Here is a 23,818-nt window from a genome sequence, read left to right on the forward strand (position 1 = left end):
ATTTTCTACAGGCTGGTGTGGAGGCGGGCCTCCGATTGGGGTCAATCAAGGTCCAGATTTCGGCCTTGTCAGTGTTCTTCCAAAAACAATTGGCCTCTCTTCCAGAGGTTCAGACCTTCGTGAAAAGGGTTTCTGCACATCCAGACTCCATTTGTGCCTCCAGTGGCACCATGGGACCTTAACGTGGGTGGCAGTTCCTTCAATCGGATTGGTTTGAGCCTCTACAAGAGATAGAGTTGAAGTTTCTCACTTGGAAAGTGGTGATGCTTTTGGCATTGACATCTGCACGGTGGGTGTCTAATTTAGGGGCCCTGTCTCACAACAGCCCTTACCTGATCTTCCATGAAGATAGGGCAGAGTTGAGAACTCGTTAACATTTTCTTCCAAAGGTGGTTTCATTTTTCCACATAAACCAACCTATTGTGGTGCCAGTAGTTACTGAGACGTTCACTGAGTCAAAGTCTCTAGATGAGGTTAGGGCTTTGAAGATTTATGTCGCTAGAACAGCTCGAATACGGAAAACAGAGTCTTTGTTTGTCCTGTATGCTCCCAACAAGATTGGGTGTCCTGCTTCCAAGCAGACTATTGCGCGTTGGATCAGAGGTAAGATTCAGCACGCTCATACTAGGATGCATGGTCATGAAGTGGACCCCAGCATCCTCTACGGACTAGGAGAAAAGGATTTACCGGTAGGTATCAAAATCCTGTTTTTTTTTTAAATATCGGGTATAGAGCCTAGCCCCACCCCCCAGGTGCACCAGTGAAGCCCCACCTCCAAGTTCTGATTGGCCAGCAGCTTAGTCATTCATAGAGCAGGGGTGACAATTGGTGGGTGAAACCATAGATAGTGTCCCTTTGAATGGTTTCATACCATCGAGGTTAACTACCAATGGTACCATCGATGGTGACCAGCAATAGTTAACCCCAACGATGGCCAGTCCTAGGGTAAGGTATTTGGGTGGGGGCGAACTGGAAGCCACTTGGTTACTGTGTGTGCCACTTAGATAAGGGAGAGGTGAGGATGCAGTGTTCGGGCAGCCAGTGAGAGCTGTCAGGGGAAGGAGGGGGTGGGGCCTCCCTGCAGCCCTGTACAGAGTCTGTGCTAGACACGTGGCCTAAGCTCTGTATGTAATACATTACAGGTGTGTGCACACGTTAGAAAACATCACAAGAAACAGATGTAAACTTAGTCAATTTTTTTTTATTACAGTCTTGGCAATTCAGATGCAAACTTGTTTATGGTACGAGACTGGCAGTTTGTCTAAGAGTATAATACAGAGTTAGAATTATAAGCCAATAAGCAAAATAAGTGTGATGTTTTACATTTATGACCTTTTAAAAGAATATCAAAGGTTTAAATATTACAACTAAGACAACATATGTACATTTTATGGATGTATATTACAGGCCATTTCGGGAGAGGTGAATTCACTTTTACAACAGGGTAAGATTCCATTTTGGGGGTTTTTAGATCTCACTGGAGTTGCCTAAACTCCTATACAATACATAGCTTAAGATTTATTTTTAAATAAGTGTTAAAAGAGTGAATTAAGTCTTTTCCCTCTAGGTACAGTATATCATAAACAGACGCACCACAGGGAATTTTAATTTGGTCCGAAAGTGCATGTGCAGCCATTGTGCGGCCTGAAATAACAGACTATCAATTCTCTGGGAACTAGTGACACTTTACGATGTTACTGGTTCCTGTGAATTAATAGACTCAACCGACAAAATGGCCGCCTCCTGTATAAGGAAAGATGGGCACACTTTGAGTTAATGATTGCATTTAAAATGGTAAGATAATAAAAATTTATTTTACATAGAGGCTTTTCATTTTGTTATAAGAGTGAATCCACCCGTAACACTAACTGCAGAATAAATAAAATACACACTACATTGTAACTGTATATATTCAGGTTTCAAAGAAAGTGTTTTATGTACAATTTTATGGGGATTATTCACTTATGTTGGAGAATACAAAAAAGTCTGAGATGACATTAAATTCACACAAACAAAAAAAGGAAAACACAAAGTAAAAAAGAGAGTAACCCCAACGCTGTGGCGGCTGGATAGAATCGTCAATAGCCCACAACGGTATTTCCAGACATATGGCATTTGCTCTATTGTCACTTGCTTTCCTCTCCTTACCAGACCAAGTGCCGAGTTGGCCGGAGGGGAGGGTTCCTGGCCGGCGTTTTTTTAAGTGGCAATCATTTACAAGCAAAATCATGCCTTGTAAACTATTGCCGCTTTAAGAAAAACGGTATTACACCCAGCCCCAAAGGTCTTATTTCCACAGGTGAAAACTAGAGATGCTCCGAATTTCAAAGTAATTTCAAATTAAATTCAGCCAAGGCGTATAGATTCAACAATGTTCAAGCCAACATGTAATAGCTGAATGGACACATTGTATGGTATTTTTAAACCTTTCCATATGTTGAATAAAAAAAACCAAAAAAAAACAACCAGTTAGGAAATACCATAAAATGGTAACCGTTCAAATTTAGAGGCAAAATTAGTATTATTTTAATAACCTTTAAAAGAACTCCAAACCAGGAATTACGGGCCTAATTCAGACCTGATCGTAGCTGCAACTTTGTTAGCAGACGGGCAAAACCATGTGCACTGCAGGGGGGGCAGATATAACATTTGCAGAGAGAGTTAGATTTGGGTGGGTTATTTTGTTTCTGTGCAGGGTAAATACTGGCTGCTTAATTTTTACACTGCAATTTAGATTTCAGTTTGAATACACCCCACCCAAATCTAACTCTCTCTGCACATGTTATATCTGCCTCCCCTGCAGTGCACATGGTTTTGCCCAACTGCTAACAAAGTTGCTGCTGCGATCAGGTCTGAATTATTAGCCCCTAAAGGGCAAGGTTTGATGGCTTTGTGGTAGTGGCGGTAGAACCAGATGGAATCTTATTTTTCTAGAACCCAACTGAATGAATTTTGATCCAGTTGGATTGGTCACGTATCACTAGCTTTTTGACATATAGTCATCCCAGGCATTGCAGAGTACTGGAAGTACACATTTATAGGTATTTAAACTTTGTGCTACAGAATGTATAGCAACCCCTCCCCCCCCCCCACCCCAGTATCCGATTCTATGCTGGAAATGTAAATGCAGATCCATCTACCCCTCCCACAGTGATACTGTAAATCTACTCTGTTCTATAAACTCATAGATACAACCTAATTTGAGGCTACAGACATCTCCATTACTTTTCTTTGTAGGTTGATAAATCTCTGTGGTCTCTTAACAATGATGGTTGTTTCAGGCAAGCATTTCAAAACCTAGTCGCAAATATCCCAGTCCATGGCGGGGGGTGCCCAGTGATAGGTTACCACCATGTTGGAGCGTCCGCTGAGACAGTATGCTGCCGCCACCTTGAAGTGGCCGCTATGTCATAAGTGGCATACAGTACCTGTCTTAGTGTTCTAAGACAAAGAGTGCATGATTGGGTGTAAACTGATCACATGATCTGCAGCTGACATCCAATCATTCTACCCTTTGTGGCCTGGCAACTTTTTTCACCGTGGGGAGATCCAATCCCTTTAAAATAAGGCTTCATGTCCAGGATTGTATAATAATACTAAGCAAAGTGCTTATGTGAATATCCTCGGAGACATATCCGTTTATTTAATGTAAGAGCAAGATGAGAATAATGTCAGGCCGGACATAATGCCCCAATCAATAATTCTCACTTTCCGATTCTAGTTACAGCAAGGGGACTCGGTGAAACAAGAAAGTGCTACTGCCCACTTGATGTTCTGCTGAGATGGAAAAACAAACGCGCACAGACTGAGGAAGCAGCTGTTGGTCTGCGAAACGCGTTATCACTGAAATGAGGTTTTTGGAATCTATTCTTTATATACTTCCTAAATGGCTTTACTACTTTTTAGAAAAGTAAAAGTGAAGTGGACATCCATCTTTACCATTTATTTAACAGAGCAAATAATTACATCCATTGTTCATACTGTAAGTTATCACACAGCGTACGTACACGGTGGGCCTGATGTTCAGATGAAAGAAATCAGGTGGTATATTGCTCCAAGAGAAAGATGCACAACTGCCACTTCACTTCGCCAGACTGTTACCTTCCCAGAAGGGACCCCTACTCCTAGTCTATTCTGCCTTGCTATGGCCCCCACGCCTATGGGCCCCGTAGCTGCTGCAATCCCACTGGAGTGGAGGCTGTTCCGCCATTGTCTGCATCCAAGGAAGTTTCCATGAGTACAGATTTTGCCAAGAAATGTCGTCTTTAACAGCCTATCTATCAAACAGCAGCAGCAGTGACTTTCTGGATCTGAACGGATGTCTTCAGATAAGAGCCATGAAGATAAAATAGATCCTTAGTGTCAATCTGACATTCCACGGCACCTCACTATAAGCTCCTTAGGTATATTCATGGATAATAGATAAAAGGTACTATTGCAACAATCGGGCTTTAATTTAATAATCTGTCTACAGTATGATGATTTCAATCAAGAACCATCATTATAGCATGGAGTCAGTCATTGATAAAATCAACAAGAAAAACTTACATCAAAGGAAGTACAGTATGCAAACGACGATCTGTGTACGTCATCAATGTTTTGAGAATGGTACTGCACATGGTGAGATCTCTGCAGCAATGAGGATTGCAGCGCCCCCTTATCCGCAGCGCCGTTCGGGGGCAGGAAGTGGCCGTGATGCATAGTGTTTCATTTAACGGAGCATGTCGCCCCAAATTTCTGGGCGTGCCGAGGCCAGTGAGCGGCATATGCATATTATCTCGCAGCCGCCGCATACAAAGTCGCAGCGGCCGTGCTATTGCGTCCATTTCTGAATGAGGCCCATAACTCAGCAGGTCCCAGCCATTTCTGCGTTTAACCATTTCATAACGTGGCGGCGTTCAAATACTGTAACACGTAACACCATGGTCAGAGTGTAGTGGGAATGAGAGCCAACATGATGTACAAGTAAATGTTTCATGTACAAATACATTTTTGTACAGAAGTAAACCCAATGACATACCTAAAAATAGGTTGCAGAGTTTTCTCCTCATGAATTAAAACTTTTAGAATAACACAACCAGACTGACGGCGTGACGGACAGATGTGCACAGTCAGTGGCTGGGAGCACGGTGGTAGGGATTAGCAGGGTCTAGATTGGCCAGGCAAAGTTGGGGGCGTGGCCTAATCATGGAGGTGTGGCCACACCCCCTTTTGAAAAGTGCGAGGGGAAGAATACCATTTGATTGCTGCAGAGCGGTGACAAGCTCGACGGGGGATGTGGAAGTGGGATGCACGCGATCAGTGGGATCGCTATTCCCCCCTGCAGGCAGAGGAGAATACTGCACTCAGTGGCAACTGTCTCCCAGGACCCAATGCAGCTAAGTTAGGGAGAGAGGCTGCAGCTGCTGGATGGCTGACAGGTAAGAGGGTGGTTGAGGGGGGAACGCTGCCCCGTGCCCCTCCGATAAGCCTTGACCAAGGGCAAGTAGTACCAGCTAACCCCCCCCTCAACCCCCTCTAGACACCACCGGGGATTAGGATGGTACGGGGGGGCACAAACTGCTAATGATTTGCAGGATTCAGTATATCACATTTTGCTCAGAAGCTGGTGCCTTGTGCCAGTGATATTTAAATTGTCTCATTATTATGTAGGAGATTCTGAATGTAAATATTCATTGTAAAATTAAGGTTGCGGATTTTTCCCTTTCTGTAAATTTAGAACTACCTACACCACACACCTCAAACCTGCCATTAAACGTCATACTTTGGGCTAAATGTATCAAAGCTTGGACAGAGATAAAGTGGAGAGAGATAAAGTACCAGCCAATCAGCTCCTGGCTGTCATGTTACAGGCCGTGCTTGAAAAATGACAGTGAAGAGTTGATTGGTCAATACTTTATCTCTCTCCAAGCTTTTATAAATCTACCATCATCCAGTCATCATACGTCACACATCTGTCCAGAGCTGTAATTGGCTAATTCCAGTGGGGTCCCATTTCAGGATTTCTTTTTTCTTTTAACCACAATAAAATTCATCTTAAAGCAGGATAGGCAACCTACGGCTCGTCAGGTGGCTGTGGAACTAAAAGTCCCAGCATCCCTCTGTTGACTCGTCACAAGTCGTCTACCCCTGTCATAGAGGATAACGCGAGAGCAAGGGGCACAAGATCTCTTCTGTACACAGAACAAATAATAAAAATAGAAAAAAACAGAACACAAAAACGCTATACAGCCATTACATTCTTTTTGGTTTTAGATTAGACTCCAAAGATACAAAAAGAAAAAAGAAAAATATACATAAAACCAAATAAAAAAAATCTAAAAAATAAAACGTTTATCTGTATCCCCCTAACCATTACATACAAAATTCAAGTGCAATTTAAAATATTAATTATACTACACACTTCGTTCTCTTGCCATAATACTCGTTTGCAGGTAGTTTCTTAAAACAACTTTTTGCGACTCAACATTAAAAGTTCTAGAAAGCCGCAAGGAAAAGAGGCGTCTGTAGTCCATGCTCTGCCACCAGCATCTCTCGCAGTCCACGGAACCTTTCCATGCCAAGTTGGGCCTGTTGGGCAGCCACCAAGCAACTTACTGCTGTGAGAATATCTGGCTATGCGAAATAAAGTCCATTTAATAAGAGAGAGGACCATTTTTATGAGCTCAATCTAATAGCAGTTCCAATGAAGCTGTAGATCCCAATCCTATCCTCTTGGTATGTTTTATATGCAGGTGCTACAGAAATAGAAATGGCATGTAACAGATCAAATATGGCAGCCATCTTTCTCTATACAGCAACTCCGAAACAGTATCAAAGCAACCAACACTTCCTCTGTAATCCAGTTGTTTGAGAGGTCTGGTTGTCTGTGGATCGTCTTCGTAAAACACCGTCCAATGCAGCAAGTTCTCTCTTTCACTTGATAATCGCAGTTTTTATAGATTGAGGTGCAAGGTGCGGGATCTGGCAGGAAAGCGTACAAATTGTCGGGATTTTATTGTGGCTAATTTTGAAGCCAAAAAAACACAAAATTGATAAAATGACTCCGCGTGGCGTCCATAACACCAGTTTTCAAATAAACCCTTTAATTCTTTCGAATGAATGGGAAAAACAAATGAAGACTATAAAATCAGTCTTTCATGTGGAACAATTCCTACTGCGAAGAGGGATAAAGTATTTCGAGGGAGAGGGATAAAAAATATATATATATATTTATAAAACAAAAATAAAAAAACAAAAAAAAAAACGAATAAACTAATTTAAAAAATATATATTTAAAGCTATTTATAAGGCCGTAAAAATCTGGAAACTTTTGAGCGAAGTAGTTTGATAAAAGATCTTGGAAACATCTCTTTGGATTCCTGTGCGGTGTACTTGAAATAATTTTGGGGATGGGCTAACACGTCAAAGAGAGCCTTGATCAGCTTCTTGTCCTGTGGAACCGAAACACAAGGAAATTTATCACAGAGAGTTCTCTCTAGGTCCTCTCCTAAGGTTTACAGGATTACCTTTATGCAATACAGGTTGAGTATCCCATATCCAAATATTCCGAAATACGGAATATTTTGAGTGAGAGTGAGATACTGAAAACTTTATTTTCTGATGGCTCAATGTACACAAACTTTGTTTAATACACAAAGTTATTGGAAATATTGTATTATAAGACCTTCAGGCTGTGTGTATAAGGTGTATATGAAACATAAATGAATTGTGTGAATGTACACACTTTGTTTAATGCAAAAAGTTATAAAAAATATTGGCTAAAATGACCTTCAGGCTGTGTGTATAAGGTGTATATGTAACATAAATGCATTCTGTGCTTAGACTTGGGTCCCATCACCATGATATCTCCTTATGGTATGCAATTATTCCAAAATACGGAAAAATCCGATATCCAAAATACCTCTGGTCCCAAGCATTTTGAATAAGGGATACTCAACCTGTAATACTCAAATCCAACATTTATACCCACGGAAAACTCATCATAGATTTATTTTTCTTTGTTTGCCATCTCCTCTTGACTACCGCCCCCCTCACCAGCAACCCCCCGGATGATGTATGCAGGGATTTTTTGGAGCACATGGAGGTCTGATTGGTATGTGGAACATCTGAGGGTAATGTTGGGGCACAGCTGGATGAGTTGGGCAGCACACAAGGCCCTTCAATAGAATCACGTGACTCATCAATGCAAAAAGAGTAGATTTAACAAGCAGCAAGGGTCCGAGTATTTTATGTTCTGTACAATTGCTCTTTGCTGAAGAATATGCCTGGTGTCATAAATGATAATGATATCATAGAAAAGCAATGGACACTGTTAGGGACTGTAACCATTACTGACACAGTACCGTTCCCTCTAATACAGTTTAAGACCAGTGATGAGCATAGGTGTCTACAATGTAACTTCTAGCATGCAGTGGTCTCATAGGTTTGCTACAAAAGAGTTGTGTAATATACTAGTGCTTCATAATGGAATATATGCACATTAATGCAGCCAGTGATTTCAGGTGAGACTGAGGCCCGGCCACAGCTGTACCCCCGCAGTGTGGCTCAGGAGGAGATTTCTTGTTTCTTTCTTGCAACTGCTGGAGCAATAGTGTAAACTCAGTCATCAGCATTATGAGACACGCTAATCCAGAAGCTATGTAACCTCAGTCATCAGCACTATGAGACACTCTAATCCAGAAGCTATGTAACCTCAGTCATCAGCATTATGAGACACTCTAATCCAGAAGCAGTGTAACCTCAGTCATCAGCACTATGAGACACTCTAATCCAGAAGCTATGTAACCTCAGTCATCAGCACTATGAGACACTCTAATCCAGAAGCTATGTAATCTCAGTCATCAGCATTATGAGACACGCTAATCCAGAAGCAATGTAACCTCAGCCATCAGCATAATGAGACACTCTAATCCAGAAACTGTGTAACCTCAGTCATCAGCACTATGAGACATACTAATCCAGAAAGTGTAACCCCAGTCCCCAGCATTAGGAGACACTCTAATCCAGAAGCTATTTAATCTCAGTCAACACCACTATGAGACACTAATCCAGAAGCAGTGTAACCTCAATCATCAGCACTATGAGACCCTCTAATCCAGAAGCAATGTAACCCCAGTCACCAGCACTATGAGACACTCTAATCCAGAAGCAGTGTAACCTCAGCCATCAGCATTATGAGACACGCTAATCCAGAAGCAGTGTAACCTCAGTCATCAGAACTATGAGACACTCTAATCCAGAAGCAGTGTAACCTCAGTCATCAGCACTATGAGACACTCTAATCCAGAAGCAATGTAACCTCAGTCATCAGCACTATGAGACACTCTAATCCAGAAGCTATGTAACCTCAGTCATCAGCACTATGAGACACGCTAATCCAGAAGCAATGTAACCTCAGTCATCAGCACTATGAGACACGCTAATCAAGAAGCAGTGTAACCTCAGTCATCAGCACTATGAGACACTCTAATCCAGAAGCTATGTAACCTCAGTCATCAGCACTATGAGACACTCTAATCCAGAAGCAGTGTAACCTCAGTCATCAGCACTATGAGACACTCTAATCCAGTAGCAGTGTATCCTCAGTCATCAGCACTATGAGACACTCTAATCCAGAAGCTATGTAACCTCAGTCATCAGCACTATGAGACACGCTAATCCAGAAGCAATGTAACCTCAGTCATCAGCACTATGAGACACGCTAATCCAGAAGCAGTGTAACCTCAGTCATCAGCACTATGAGACACTCTAATCCAGAAACTATGTAACCTCAGTCATCAGCACTATGAGACACGCTAATCCAGAAACTATGTAACCTCAGTCATCAGCACTATGAGACACGCTAATCAAGAAGCAGTGTAACCTCAGTCATCAGCACTATGAGACACTCTAATCCAGAAGCTATGTAACCTCAGTCATCAGCACTATGAGACACTCTAATCCAGAAGCAGTGTAACCTCAGTCATCAGCACTATGAGACACTCTAATCCAGTAGCAGTGTATCCTCAGTCATCAGCACTATGAGACACTCTAATCCAGAAGCTATGTAACCTCAGTCATCAGCACTATGAGACACGCTAATCCAGAAGCAATGTAACCTCAGTCATCAGCACTATGAGACACGCTAATCCAGAAGCAGTGTAACCTCAGTCATCAGCACTATGAGACACTCTAATCCAGAAACTATGTAACCTCAGTCATCAGCACTATGAGACACGCTAATCCAGAAACTATGTAACCTCAGTCATCAGCATAATGAGACACTCTAATCCAGAAACTGTGTAACCTCAGTCATCAGCACTATGAGACATACTAATCCAGAAAGTGTAACCCCAGTCCCCAGCATTAGGAGACACTCTAATCCAGAAGATATTTAATCTCAGTCAACACCACTATGAGACCCTCTAATCCAGAAGCAATGTAACCCCAGTCACCAGCACTATGAGACACTCTAATCCATAAGCAGTGTAACCTCAGCCATCAGCATTATGGGACACTGTAATCCAGAAGCAGTGTAACCTCAGTCATCAGCACTATGAGACACTCTAATCCAGAAGCAGTGTAACCTCAGTCATCAGCACTGAGACACTCTAATCCAGAAACTATGTAACCTCAGTCATCAGTACTATGAGACACTCTAATCCAGAAGCAGTGTAACCTCAGTCATCAGCATTATGAGACACGCTAATCCAGAAGCAATGTAACCTCAGCCATCAGCATAATGAGAAAATCTAATCCAGAAACTGTGTAACCTCAGTCATCAGCACTATGAGACATACTAATCCAGAAAGTGTAACCCCAGTCCCCAGCATTAGGAGACACTCTAATCCAGAAGCTATTTAATCTCAGTCAACCCCACTATGAGACACTCTAATCCAGAAACTATGTAACCTCAGTCATCAGCATTATGAGACACGCTAATCCAGAAGCAATGTAACCTCAGCCATCAGCATAATGAGACACTCTAATCCAGAAACTGTGTAACCTCAGTCATCAGCACTATGAGACATACTAATCCAGAAAGTGTAACCCCAGTCCCCAGCATTAGGAGACACTCTAATCCAGAAACTATTTAATCTCAGTCAACACCACTATGAGACACTCTAATCCAGAAGCAGTGTAACCTCAATCATCAGCACTATGAGACCCTCTAATCCAGAAGCAATGTAACCCCAGTCACCAGCACTATGAGACACTCTAATCCAGAAGCAGTGTAACCTCAGTCATCAGAACTATGAGACACTCTAATCCAGAAGCAGTGTAACCTCAGTCATCAGCACTATGAGACACTCTAATCCAGAAGCAATGTAACCTCAATCATCAGCACTATGAGACACTCTAATCCAGAAGGTATGTAACCTCAGTCATCAGCACTATGAGACACGCTAATCCAGAAGCAATGTAACCTCAGTCATCAGCACTATGAGACACGCTAATCCAGAAGCAGTGTAACCTCAGTCATCAGCACTATGAGACACTCTAATCCAGAAGCTATGTAACCTCAGTCATCAGCACTATGAGACACTCTAATCCAGAAGCAGTGTAACCTCAGTCATCAGCACTATGAGACACTCTAATCCAGTAGCAGTGTATCCTCAGTCATCAGCACTATGAGACACTCTAACCCAGAAGCAGTGTAACCTCAGTCATCAGCATTATGAGACACTCTAATCCAGAAGCTATGTAACCTCAGTCATCAGCACTACGAGACACGCTAATCCAGAAGCAATGTAACCTCAGTCATCAGCACTATGAGACACGCTAATCCAGAAGCAGTGTAACCTCAGTCATCAGCACTATGAGACACTCTAATCCAGAAACTATGTAACCTCCGTCATCAGCACTATGAGACACGCTAATCCAGAAACTATGTAACCTCAGTCATCAGCACTATGAGACACTCTAATCCAGCAGCAGTGTAACCTCAGTCATCAGCACTGAGACACTCTAATCCAGAAGCTATGTAACCTCAGCCATCAGCATAATGAGACACTCTAATCCAGAAGCAATGTAACCTCAGTCATCAGCACTATGAGACACTCTAATCCAGAAACTATGTAACCACAGTCATCAGCATTATGAGACATGCTAATCCAGAAGCAATGTAACCTCACCCATCAGCATAATGAGACACTCTAATCCAGAAACTGTGTAACCTCAGTCATCAGCACTATGAGACATACTAATCCAGAAAGTGTAACCCCAGTCCCCAGCATTAGGAGACACTCTAATCCAGAAGCTATTTAATCTCAGTCAACACCACTATGAGACACTCTAATCCAGAAGCAGTGTAACCTCAGCCATCAGCATTATGGGACACTGTAATCCAGAAGCAGTGTAACCTCAGTCATCAGCACTATGAGACACTCTAATCCAGAAGCTATGTAACCTCAGTCATCAGCACTATGAGACATTCTAATCCAGAAGCAATGTAACCTCAGTCATCAACACTATGAGACACGCTAATCCAGAAGCAGTGTAACCTCAGTCATCAACACTATGAGACACGTTAATCCAGAAGCAGTGTAACCTCAGTCATCAGCACTATGAGACACTCTAATCCAGAAACTATGTAACCTCAGTCATTGTTATGCACACCAGTGCCAGCAGGAATGTACTGGTGTCTGATCGGAGAGGGATGCAAAACAAATGAACTCACAGACAGACTGGGGAATATGACATTACATACATAGAAGGTGATAGGGTAACAAAATAAACACAAAGTGAACAGAGAAGCCCAAAGGCTAAGAAACTGGGTGTCTCCCTAGTATTAGGAATGCTCAGATGGAAAGAAGCGAGATGTTGTGATTTAATACGTAGAGAACCCGAAATGCTGTTGCTAAGGGCAAGAGCAAAACCCTAAAGGGTTACCAACGGGTGTGGCAGTAAACTCCTTGGTCAGAGATGGAATAATAGACACAAGGAGAGTCTCCACAATCCTAGTCCTCACTTGCAGTGCACTGGTTCAGCTTACTGCCACTAAACTGACACCTGAACACCTTGCACAGTGAGAAAGGATTTTGGCAGGCAAGTCTGAGAATACAGCCGCAAACTTGCTAGGTTCACAGAGTAGCAAAAGAACCCCAGCAGGTTAAACGACTGACTCCAGTCTTACTGCTAGGTCTGGATTGGCAAAGTGTAATACCAAATCCCAAGGCCTATTTGCAGTAAGCAACAAACAAATACAAAGTTTACACAGTACTAGCTAGCTTTCAGGAACTGACTAACCAACAAAGATTCAGCAGCATCTGCCTAACCTGAGAAGAGGGTTTATATAGCAGGTGCTGTCCACGCCCCACTCAGACCTCACAGACTGTGAGCACAAAAACCAGCACCGGATCCCCTGCCGTGCACAGAGCCTGTAACCACTGCACAGCAAAAGACCCGAACCGGAGTATCAGCTACGCTCAGGTTACTCCGCTAGCACTTGTCTCCCGGTTGCCATGATGACGTGGCAGCACAGAGCAGGAGACCCTAACAGTACCCCCCCTCTGACGAGGGGTCAAAGAACCCCTACCACTGGGTTTATCGGGGAACTGCGAGAAGAAAGAGCGTAACAGTCTGGGGGCATGAAGATCACAACTGCGCACCCACGACCGCTCCTCCGGGCCATACCCCTTCCAGTGCACCAAAAATGACAGCCGACCCCGAACCATCTTGGAGTCAAGAATCCTTTCAACAACAAACTCCCTCTGGCCACGTATCAGAAGAGGGGAAGGTCTTCCACTGGAAGAAGGATTACTAATCGCCAGTTTTAAAAGGGAACAATGAAATCTTTTATTGATACCCAAAGAACGGGGTAGATCTAACTGAAATGCCACCGGATTGATAACCCTAGTGATCTTATAAGGACCGATGAACCGGGGGCCTAACTTATGAGATGGCTGTTTCAACTTCAAATTCTTGGTAGACAACCAGACAAAGTCTCCTAATTTGAAGCTGCAGGGTCTTTTCCGCATATCAAAAACCCTTTTGGTCACTAATGACACAGACACAAGGGCTTTCTTCACTTTCCTCCAAATACCTCTAAGGACCGAAACCACAGAGGAACCACCAGGCGTGGAGTCCTGGGGGTCAAAAGAATTGGCCTTAGGATGATGCCCATACACACAAAGGAAGGGAGAGATCCCTGTAGCAGAGTGAGCCGCGTTGTTATAGGCAAACTCCGCCATGGACAGATGAGCATGTCAGTCTGACACTTGGAGACATAACACCTGAGGAACTGCTCCAAGGACTGGTTCACCCTTTCAGTCTGCCCATTAGACTGCTGATGGTAGCCTGACGACAAGCTGACAGAAATCTGGAGATCGGAACAAAATGCCCTCCAGAATTTGGCCACAAACTGGGATCCGCGGTCAGAGACCACATCAAGTGGCAACCCGTGGAGGCGCACAACATGCAGCATAAATAATTCAGACAGGCGTCTGGCCGATGGCAGCCCAACCAATGGAACGAAGTGCGCCATCTTCGAAAACCTGTCAACGACAACCCAGATGGCTGTCATCCCCGAGGATTTGGGCAAGTCCACCACAAAATCCATTGAAATGTGGGTCCATGGCTTAGATGGAATAGAGAGTGGATGTAATGGGCCAACAGGAACCCCTCTAGGAGTCTTATTTCGGGCACAGATGTCACATGCCCGAACCCACTGATCCACATCCCTAGCCACCGAGGGCCACCACACCGCCCTAGATAGCAACTCCCGAGTTCTGGCAATACCCGGGTGACCTGCCGACTTCTTGGCATGGAATTCCAGGAACACTCGCTGTCTTAACCTAGAAGGCACAAACAAAAGACCTACCGGAAGGTCTGGAGGAGCCTGCTCCTGTGCTCTAAGGACTAATGACAAGAGGTCCTGGGTAATGCCCACTTTAATACATGATGGGGACACAATGGGCAATGGCTCCTCGGTGGTCTCCTGGATTGGAGCAAAACTCAGCGAGAGCGCATCAGCCTTGATGTTTTTTGACCCAGGGCGATATGTTATCAAAAAATTAAAGCGAGCAAAAAACAAAGCCCATCGTGCCTGCCTGGCATTGAGGCGCTTCGCTGACTCTAAATATGCCAAATTCTTATGGTCGGTGAGAATTGAGACCACAAACTTAGCCCCCTCAAGCCAGTGTCTCCACTCCTCGAGTGCATCCTTAATAGCCAACAATTCCCGGTTACCCACGTCATAATTCATCTCGGCAGGCGAAAATTTACGGGAAAAGTAAGCACAGGGATGAAGGCGATTATCAGACACCCCCATCTGAGAGAGCACTGCCCCAATACCCATCTCAGAGGCATCCACCTCCACCACAAAAGGACGCTCTGGATCTGGGTGTCGCAGCACCTTGGCCGAGACAAATGCCCTTTTGAGACGGGCAAAAGCCGCTTTGGCCTCACAAGACCAGTGAGCAACATCCGCCCCTTTCTTAGTGAGTGCCACCAAGGGCGCCACTATAGACGAAAATCCAGCGATAAATCGTCTATAAAAATTTGCAAAGCCCAGAAAACGCTGAAGCGCCTTCAAACTAGTGGGCTGCACCCAATCCAGTACTGCCTGTACCTTGGAACCCTCCATTTGGAAACCTTCTGGGGAGATAATATATCCTAGAAATGCGATTTGCTGAACTTCAAATTCGCACTTCTCCAGCTTCGCCCCAAGCCGGTGGTCTCTGAGTTTCTGGAGGACTAAGCGTACATGCTTCCGATGTTCCTCCAGGGAATGGGAGAAGATTAGGATGTCATCTAAGTATACAACTAAGAATCTATCCAAATATTCCCTGAGCACATCGTTCATGAAGTCCTGGAAGACTGCCGGGGCATTACAGAGCCCAAAAGGCATCACCAAATATTCATAATGCCCTGAGTGGGTATTAAAGGCAGTCTTCCATTCATCCCCCTCTCTTATTCGGATTAGATTGTACGCACCGCGTAGGTCAATCTTAGAAAAAATGGTGGCAGTACGAAGCTGGTCAAACAAGACCGAAATGAGAGGCAGTGGGTATGAGTTTTTAATCGTGATACGGTTCAATTCCCTGAAGTCGATGCAGGGTCGCAACGAACCGTCCTTTTTACCCACGAAGAAGAACCCCGACCCAACTGGAGACTGTGAAGGTCTGATAAATCCCTTAGCCAAGTTCTCCTGAATGTACTCTGCATAGCCTGAGTCTCAGGACGTGACAGGGAGTACAACCTGCTCTTGGGAAGCTTAGCATTCGGCAACAAATCAATGGCACAGTCATAGGGGCGATGGGGAGGTAGTACCTCTGCAACTCTTTTGGAGAACACGTCCGCAAAATCTGCATAACATCCTGGCAATCCTGGCAAACTTAGCTGCAAAAGCCTGACTGGAAGGCTCAAGCAACTCCTGAAACAATCAGTACCCCAACTAAGAATCTCCCCAGAGACCCAGTCAAATTGAGGATTGTGGGCCCTTAACCAGGGTAACCCCAACACCAATGGGGCAAAAGTACAGACAGTCACATAAAAGGACAATTTTTCAGAGTGTGTGGCTCCAATAAACAAAGAAATCTGGCTAGTGCAAGAGGTAATTTTACCCTGGGATAATGGTTCCCCGTTTAACCCACAAATCTCAATTTCCGATGCCAAGGGTACTAAGGGAACAGAGTGTTTCAGGGCGAATTGGCGGTCCATAAAAACCCTGTCGGCCCCACTGTCCACAAAGGCCTCAGTCTGGACAGTTTGACCGAGGATCTTTAAGGTCACCGGAATGATAAAAGTCTTCTTGGGAAATTCTGACTTCTGGCCTGACAGGATATTTCCCATCACCCTCAGGCCCTGAAGTTTTCCGGCTTTTCTGGGCATGATACTACCACATGACCTTTATTCCCACAGTACAAACATAACCCCTGCGTCTTCTCACGCGAGGAGAGGCGGGTAGCCCCAATCTGCATAGGCTCCTCGGAAAATTCCTCAGAGTCTGTGGTTCCCTTGGGAAAGAAGGAAACCTCGGTCTCCCTTTCAAGCCTGCGCTCTCTCAGCCGTCTATCCACCCGAATGGATAACTGCATGAGCTGATCCAAGCTATCAGGCAAGGGATATTGTACCAGTTGGTCTTTTAACTGGTTAGAAAGACCTCTTCGGTACTGGTGTCTCAGGGCTGAGTCATTCCACTGGGTATCATGGGCCAACCTCCGAAACTCCGTACAATAAACCTCAACTGGCCTTCGCCCTTGCTTAAGGATCGAAATCTGAGCCTCGGCTGAGGCCGTCTTGTCAGGGTCATCATACAACATGCCCAGTGCCGTAAAAAAAACATCAACACTTTTAAGCGACGGACAGTCAGGCTGCAACCCATATGCCCAGACCTGTGGGTCTCCTTGTAGCAAGGAAATCACTATGCCCACCCGCTGAATCTCCGACCCAGAAGACTGAGGCCTAAGATGGAAATATAGCTTGCAGCTCTCCTTGAAACAAAAGAACTGCGAACAAAAGAACTGGAACTGCTAATCCAGAAGCAATGTAACCTCAGTCATCAGCACTATGAGACACTCTAATCCAGAAACTATGTAACCTCAGTCATCAGCATTATGAGACACGCTAATCCAGAAGCAATGTAACCTCAGCCATCAGCAAAATGAGACACTCTAATCCAGAAACTGTGTAACCTCAGTCATCAGCACTATGAGACACTCTAATCCAGAAAGTGTAACCCCAGTCCCCAGCATTAGGAGACACTCTAATCCAGAAGCTATTTAATCTCAGTCAACACCACTATGAGACACTCTAATCCAGAAGCAGTGTAACCTCAATCATCAGCACTATGAGACCATCTAATCCAGAAGCAATGTAACCCCAGTCACCAGCACTATGAGACACTCTAATCCAGAAGCAGTGTAACCTCAGCCATCCGCATTATGGGACACTGTAATCCAGAAGCAATGTAACCTCAGTCCTCAGCACTATGAGACACTCTAATCCAGAAGCAGTGTAACCTCAGCCATCAGCTTTATGGGACACTGTAATCCAGAAGCAGTGTAACCTCAGTCATCAGCATTATGAGACACTCTAAGCAAGAACCAGTCACCAGCATTAGGAGATGCTCTAATCCAGAAACAATGTAACCCCAGTCACCAGCATTAGGAGACACTCTAATCCTGAAGCAGTGTAACCCCAGTCACCAGCATTAGGAGACACTCTAATCCAGAAGCAATGTAACCCCAGTCACCAGCATTAGGAGACACTCTAATCCAGAAGTAATGTAACCCCAGTCACCAGCATTAGGATACACTCTAATCCAGAAGCAGTGTAACCCCAGTCACCAACATTAGTATACACTCTAATCCAGAAGCAGTGTAACCCCAGTCACCAACATTAGGAGACGCTCTACATCAGAAGCAATGTAACCCCAGTAACCAGCATTAAGAGACGCTCTAATCCAGAAGCAATGTAACCCCAATCACCAACATTAGGAGACGCTCTAATCCAGAAGCAATGTAACCCCATTTACCAGCATTAGGAGACGCTCTAATCCAGAAGCAATGTAACCCCAGTCACCAGCATTAGGACACACTCTAATCCAGAAGCAGTGTAACCCCAGTCACGAGCATTAGGAGACGCTCTAATCCAGAAGCAATGTAATCCCAGTAACCAGCATTAGGAGACGCTCTAACCAGAAGCTATGTAACCCTAGTCACCAGCATTAGGATACACTCTAATCCAGTAGCAGTATAACGCCAAACACCAGTACTAGGATACACTCTAATCCAGAACTAGTGTAACCCCAGTCACCATTAGGAGACGCTCTAATCCAGAAGCAATGTAACCCCAGTCACCTGCATTAGTACACACTCTAATCCAGAAGCAATGTAACCCCAGTCACCAACATTAGTACACACTCTAATCCAGAAGCAATGTAACCCGAGTCACCAGCATTAGTATACACGCTAATCCAGAAGCAATGTAACCCCAGTCACCAGCATTAGTATACACTCTAATCCAGAAGCAATGTAACCCCAGTCACCGGCATTAGGAGACGCTCTAATCCAGAAGCAATGTAACATTAGTCACCAGCATAAGGAGACACTCTAATCCAGAAGTAATGTAACCCCAGTCACCAGCATTAGGATACACTCTAATCCAGAAGCAGTGTAACCCCAGTCACCAACATTAGGAGACGCTCTACATCAGAAGCAATGTAACCCCAGTAACCAGCATTAATAGACGCTCTAATCCAGAAGCAATGTAACCCCAGTCACCAACATTAGGAGACGCTCAAATCCAAAAGTAATGTAACCCCATTTACCAGCATTAGGAGACGCTCTAATCCAGAAGCAATGTAACCCCAGTCACCAACATTAGGAGACGCTCAAATCCAAAAGTAATGTAACCCCAGTCACCAACATTAGGAGACGCTCTACATCAGAAGCAATGTAACCCCAGTAACCAGCATTAAGGGACGCTCTAATCCAGAAGCAATGTAACCCCAATCACCAACATTAGGAAACGCTCTAATCCAGAAGCAATGTAACCCCATTTACCAGCATTAGGAGACGCTCTAATCCAGAAGCAATGTAACCCCAGTCACCAGCATTAGGACACACTCTAATCCAGAAGCAGTGTAACCCCAGTCACCAGCATTAGGAGACGCTCTAATCCAGAAGCAATGTAACCCCAGTCACCAGCATTAGGACACACTCTAATCCAGAAGCAGTGTAACCCCAGTCACCAGCATTAGGAGACACTCTAATCCAGAAGCAATGTAACCCGAGTCACCAGCATTAGTATACACGCTAATCCAGAAGCAATGTAACCCCAGTCACCAGCATTAGTATACACTCTAATCCAGAAGCAATGTAACCCCAGTCACCAGCATTAGGAGACGCTCTAATCCAGAAGCAATGTAACCCCAGTCACCAACATTAGGAGACGCTCAAATCCAAAAGTAATGTAACCCCAGTCACCAGCATTAGTACACACTCTAATCCAGAAGCAATGTAACCCCAATCACCAGCATTAGTATACACTCTAATCCAGAAGCAGTGTAACCCCAGTCACCAGCATTAGGAGACGCTCTAATCCAGAAGCAATGTAATCCCAGTAACCAGCATTAGGAGACGCTCTAACCAGAAGCTATGTAACCCTAGTCACCAGCATTAGGATACACTCTAATCCAGTAGCAGTATAACGCCAAACACCAGTACTAGGATACACTCTAATCCAGAACTAGTGTAACCCCAGTCACCAGCATTAGTATACACTCTAATCCAGAAGCAGTGTAACCCCAGTCACCAGCATTAGGAGACGCTCTAATACAGAAGCAGTGTAACCCCAGTCACCAGCATTAGGAGACACTCTAATCCTGAAGCAATGTAACCCCAGTCACCAGCATTAGTATACACTCTAATCCAGAAGCAGTGTAACCCCAGTCACCAGCATTAGGAGACGCTCTAATCCAGAAGCAATGTAACATTAGTCACCAGCATTAGGAGACACTCTAATCCAGAAGTAATGTAACCCCAGTCACCAGCATTAGGATACACTCTAATCCAGAAGCAGTGTAACCCCAGTCACCAACATTAGGAGACGCTCTACATCAGAAGCAATGTAACCCCAGTAACCAGCATTAATAGACGCTCTAATCCAGAAGCAATGTAACCCCAGTCACCAACATTAGGAGACGCTCAAATCCAAAAGTAATGTAACCCCATTTACCAGCATTAGGAGACGCTCTAATCCAGAAGCAATGTAACCCCAGTCACCAGCATTAGGACACACTCTAATCCAGAAGCAGTGTAACCCCAGTCACCAGCATTAGGAGACGCTCTAATCCAGAAGCAGTATAACCCCAGTCACCAGCATTAGGAGACGCTCTAATCCAGAAGCAGTATAACCCCAGTCACCAGCATTAGGACACACTCTAATCCAGAAGCAGTGTAACCCCAGTCACCAGCATTAGTATACACTCTAATCCAGAAGCAGTGTAACCCCAGTCACCAGCATTAGTATACACTCTAATCCAGAAGCAGTGTAACCCCAGTCACCAGCATTAGGAGACGCTCTAATCCAGAAGCAGTATAACCCGAGTCACCAGCATTAGGAGACGCTCTAATCCAGAAGCAGTATAACCCCAGTCACCAGCATTAGGAGACACTCTAATCCAGTAGCAGTATAACCCCAGTCACCAGCATTAGGAGACGTTCTAATCCAGAAGCAGTATAACCCCAGTCACCAGCATTAGGAGACACTCTAATAAAGAAGCAATGTAACCCCAGTCACCAGCATTAGGAGACACTCTAATCCAGAAGCAGTGTAACCCCAGTCACCAGCATTAGGAGACGCTCTAATCCAGAAGCAATGTAACATTAGTCACCAGCATTAGGAGACACTCTAATCCAGAAGTAATGTAACCCAAGTCACCAGCATTAGGATACACTCTAATCCAGAAGCAGTGTAACCCCAGTCACCAATATTAGGAGACACTCTACATCAGAAGCAATGTAACCCCAGTAACCAGCATTAATAGATGCTCTAATCCAGAAGCAATGTAACCCCAGTCACCAACATTAGGAGACGCTCAAATCCAAAAGTAATGTAACCCCATTTACCAGCATTAGGAGACGCTCTAATCCAGAAGCAATGTAACCCCAGTCACCAGCATTAGGAGACGCTCTAATCCAGAAGCAGTATAACCCCAGTCACCAGCATTAGGAGACGCTCTAATCCAGAAGCAGTATAACCCCAGTCACCAGCATTAGGAGACACTCTAATCCAGTAGCAGTATAACCCCAGTCACCAGCATTAGGAGACGCTCTAATCCAGAAGCAGTATAACGCCAGTCACCAGCATTAGGAGACACTCTAATCCAGAAGCAATGTAACCCCAGTCACCAGCATTAGGAGACGCTCTAATCCAGAAGCAGTATAACCCCAGTCACCAGCATTAGGAGACGCTCTAATCCAGAAGCAGTATAACCCCAGTCAGCAGCATTAGGAGACTGCAATGTGTATTGCACACAGCTCCTGTGATACTGCACATTGGGCCTAATTCAGCATGGATCGCTATTCAGAGAAATCGCAAACTGAGCATGCATGTGGGGAAATAGCGACAGAAATTGCATACCGATCGTAATCGCAATGAAAGCGCTGTTTGACTGACCGGAAGCCAGCGTTTCTCAGCGGAAACCTGCCGTTTTCTGGGTGTGTCAGAAAAAACGCAGGCGTGCCCAGGCGTTTCTGGGCAGGGTCTCTGACGTCAGCGCAGACCACTTCCAGCCCGTCTCAGTCACAGATTAGTGGTATCCTCAGACCTACTCACATTTGCTCAGACAGCAAAGTTTCTTCAATGTTCCGGGAATTGCGAGTGGATAGCGATCTGCGATGCATTCGCAATTTTGCGCGGGGCATTTTTTCTTCCTGTCGGAGCGGCGCCTTTCTACTTGCAGACAACTGCAATGTCTCTGAATAGCGACCATGCTGAATTGGACCCATAGTGCAGTATACAAAACATAGTGCATAGGTACAAAACGTTTTGTGTCTGCCTTCCTTGCATCTTGATGCTGCGGGGTGTAGCAGCGAGGGCTGGGGACTTACTCATTCTGAAATCTGTCCAGAGTTCTCAAAATGGAAAGTCCCTGTAGATCTGCAGCACATCTGGTTCGAGAAGGAAGCAACAGGCTTATGAAGCAGTTCTGCCTGGGTGTATGGCACGGGTGAAGGAGGTGAGACAAAGGGAACATGTTGCGTTTGGGCGCTGCGGGGTGTGCTGTAAGGGGGCTGGAGTATATGGTGGAGTGGGGTGAACCTCCAACACTTTATCCATACCCCCGTATGCATCTCCTGCACACCATCTCAGAGAGATGACCTGTAGTGAGGATGACTGACAGCTGTACTCTCCAATGTACGTCGGGTACCAAACTATTGTACATAAACCCATGTAACTCGTCTCGTTAAGATAAAATGGTAACGTACTTTTAAAATCTCTTGGTGGTTCTCTGAAGCGTATAATCTCCCATCACGAACAATATCTTCTATTAATTGTTGGTAATCCTCTGTGAAGTTAGAAGCAGATTAATAGAACCTTAATTAGATACAGTTTATCATTTGAATAGGATCTGAAATTGGGATTATCCATCTGTAATGGGGCACTTCTGCTTTCTGGCGTCGGGTTTCATGTATAACTCTCTGCCCAGGGGATCTAGATCACACTGGTTTTCTTTGTGTCTGGAATACAATCTTAAACAAGTTCTCCATGGTACTACTTAATTACTTGTGATTAGCTGTTCGATGTCCATACTCAACCAAGAGCAGTGATTGATCGCATTACAAGGGGCTGTAAAATTCTTAATTTAGAGAACCAATATTGATACTTTTAATGTCTCGTATAAAATTATACAGAGCCGCAGTTTTCAATTTCATTATAATAAGAACATATTAAGGGATATTTATGAGGAGTGAAGTGGTGAAGCGGCTGCTGTAACTCGGCGATCAGACAGACGTCTCTTGTCACTATCTAACTGCAACAGGAAATAACACAATTTGATTGGCTGAGGGATCATCAGGAAAAAGACTACATGAGGTCAAATAACGTGATATTCCTATGATCATACCATCATAAAGGAAATCACATGGCTTAAGTAAAACATCATACCATCATATGTCACATAAGGAACTTGAAATCCTTTCCCGCTGTTCCCTTCATTAGACTTAAACTGGATCCACAGTTTGCGAGACCGCGATGTGAATGCTATCGGTCTCTCATACGTCTGACAGGTCTCATACGTGGTTATGGAGGTCGGAGATGCTGGGAATACAGTTATGCGGGTGAAATTCATTTTCAATGATAAACGTAACAGAGACGAGTGTAGCAA

At 44.4% G+C, this 23,818-nt stretch overlaps 1 protein-coding gene across 3 annotated transcripts in view; it reads right to left on the bottom strand.

Moving 5' to 3' along the window:
• Positions 1-1,181: 1,181 nt before the first annotated feature.
• The window catches only part of SCUBE1 (signal peptide, CUB domain and EGF like domain containing 1), a 322,235-nt gene continuing 299,598 nt past the window's right edge, over positions 1,182-23,818 (bottom strand). For all 3 annotated transcript variants that reach the window (XM_063928925.1, XM_063928926.1, XM_063928924.1), the window contains 3 exons: positions 23,599-23,751; positions 22,920-22,999; positions 1,182-7,433 (listed from right to left, as the gene is read on the bottom strand). In XM_063928925.1, the coding sequence (XP_063784995.1) occupies positions 7,281-7,433; positions 22,920-22,999; positions 23,599-23,751 (386 nt within the window). In that variant the 3' untranslated portion in view covers positions 1,182-7,280. The remainder of the gene's footprint in view (positions 7,434-22,919; positions 23,000-23,598; positions 23,752-23,818) is intronic.

This window comes from Pseudophryne corroboree, chromosome 6 (genome assembly GCF_028390025.1).
Source record: "Pseudophryne corroboree isolate aPseCor3 chromosome 6, aPseCor3.hap2, whole genome shotgun sequence".
NCBI lineage: Eukaryota > Metazoa > Chordata > Amphibia > Anura > Myobatrachidae > Pseudophryne > Pseudophryne corroboree.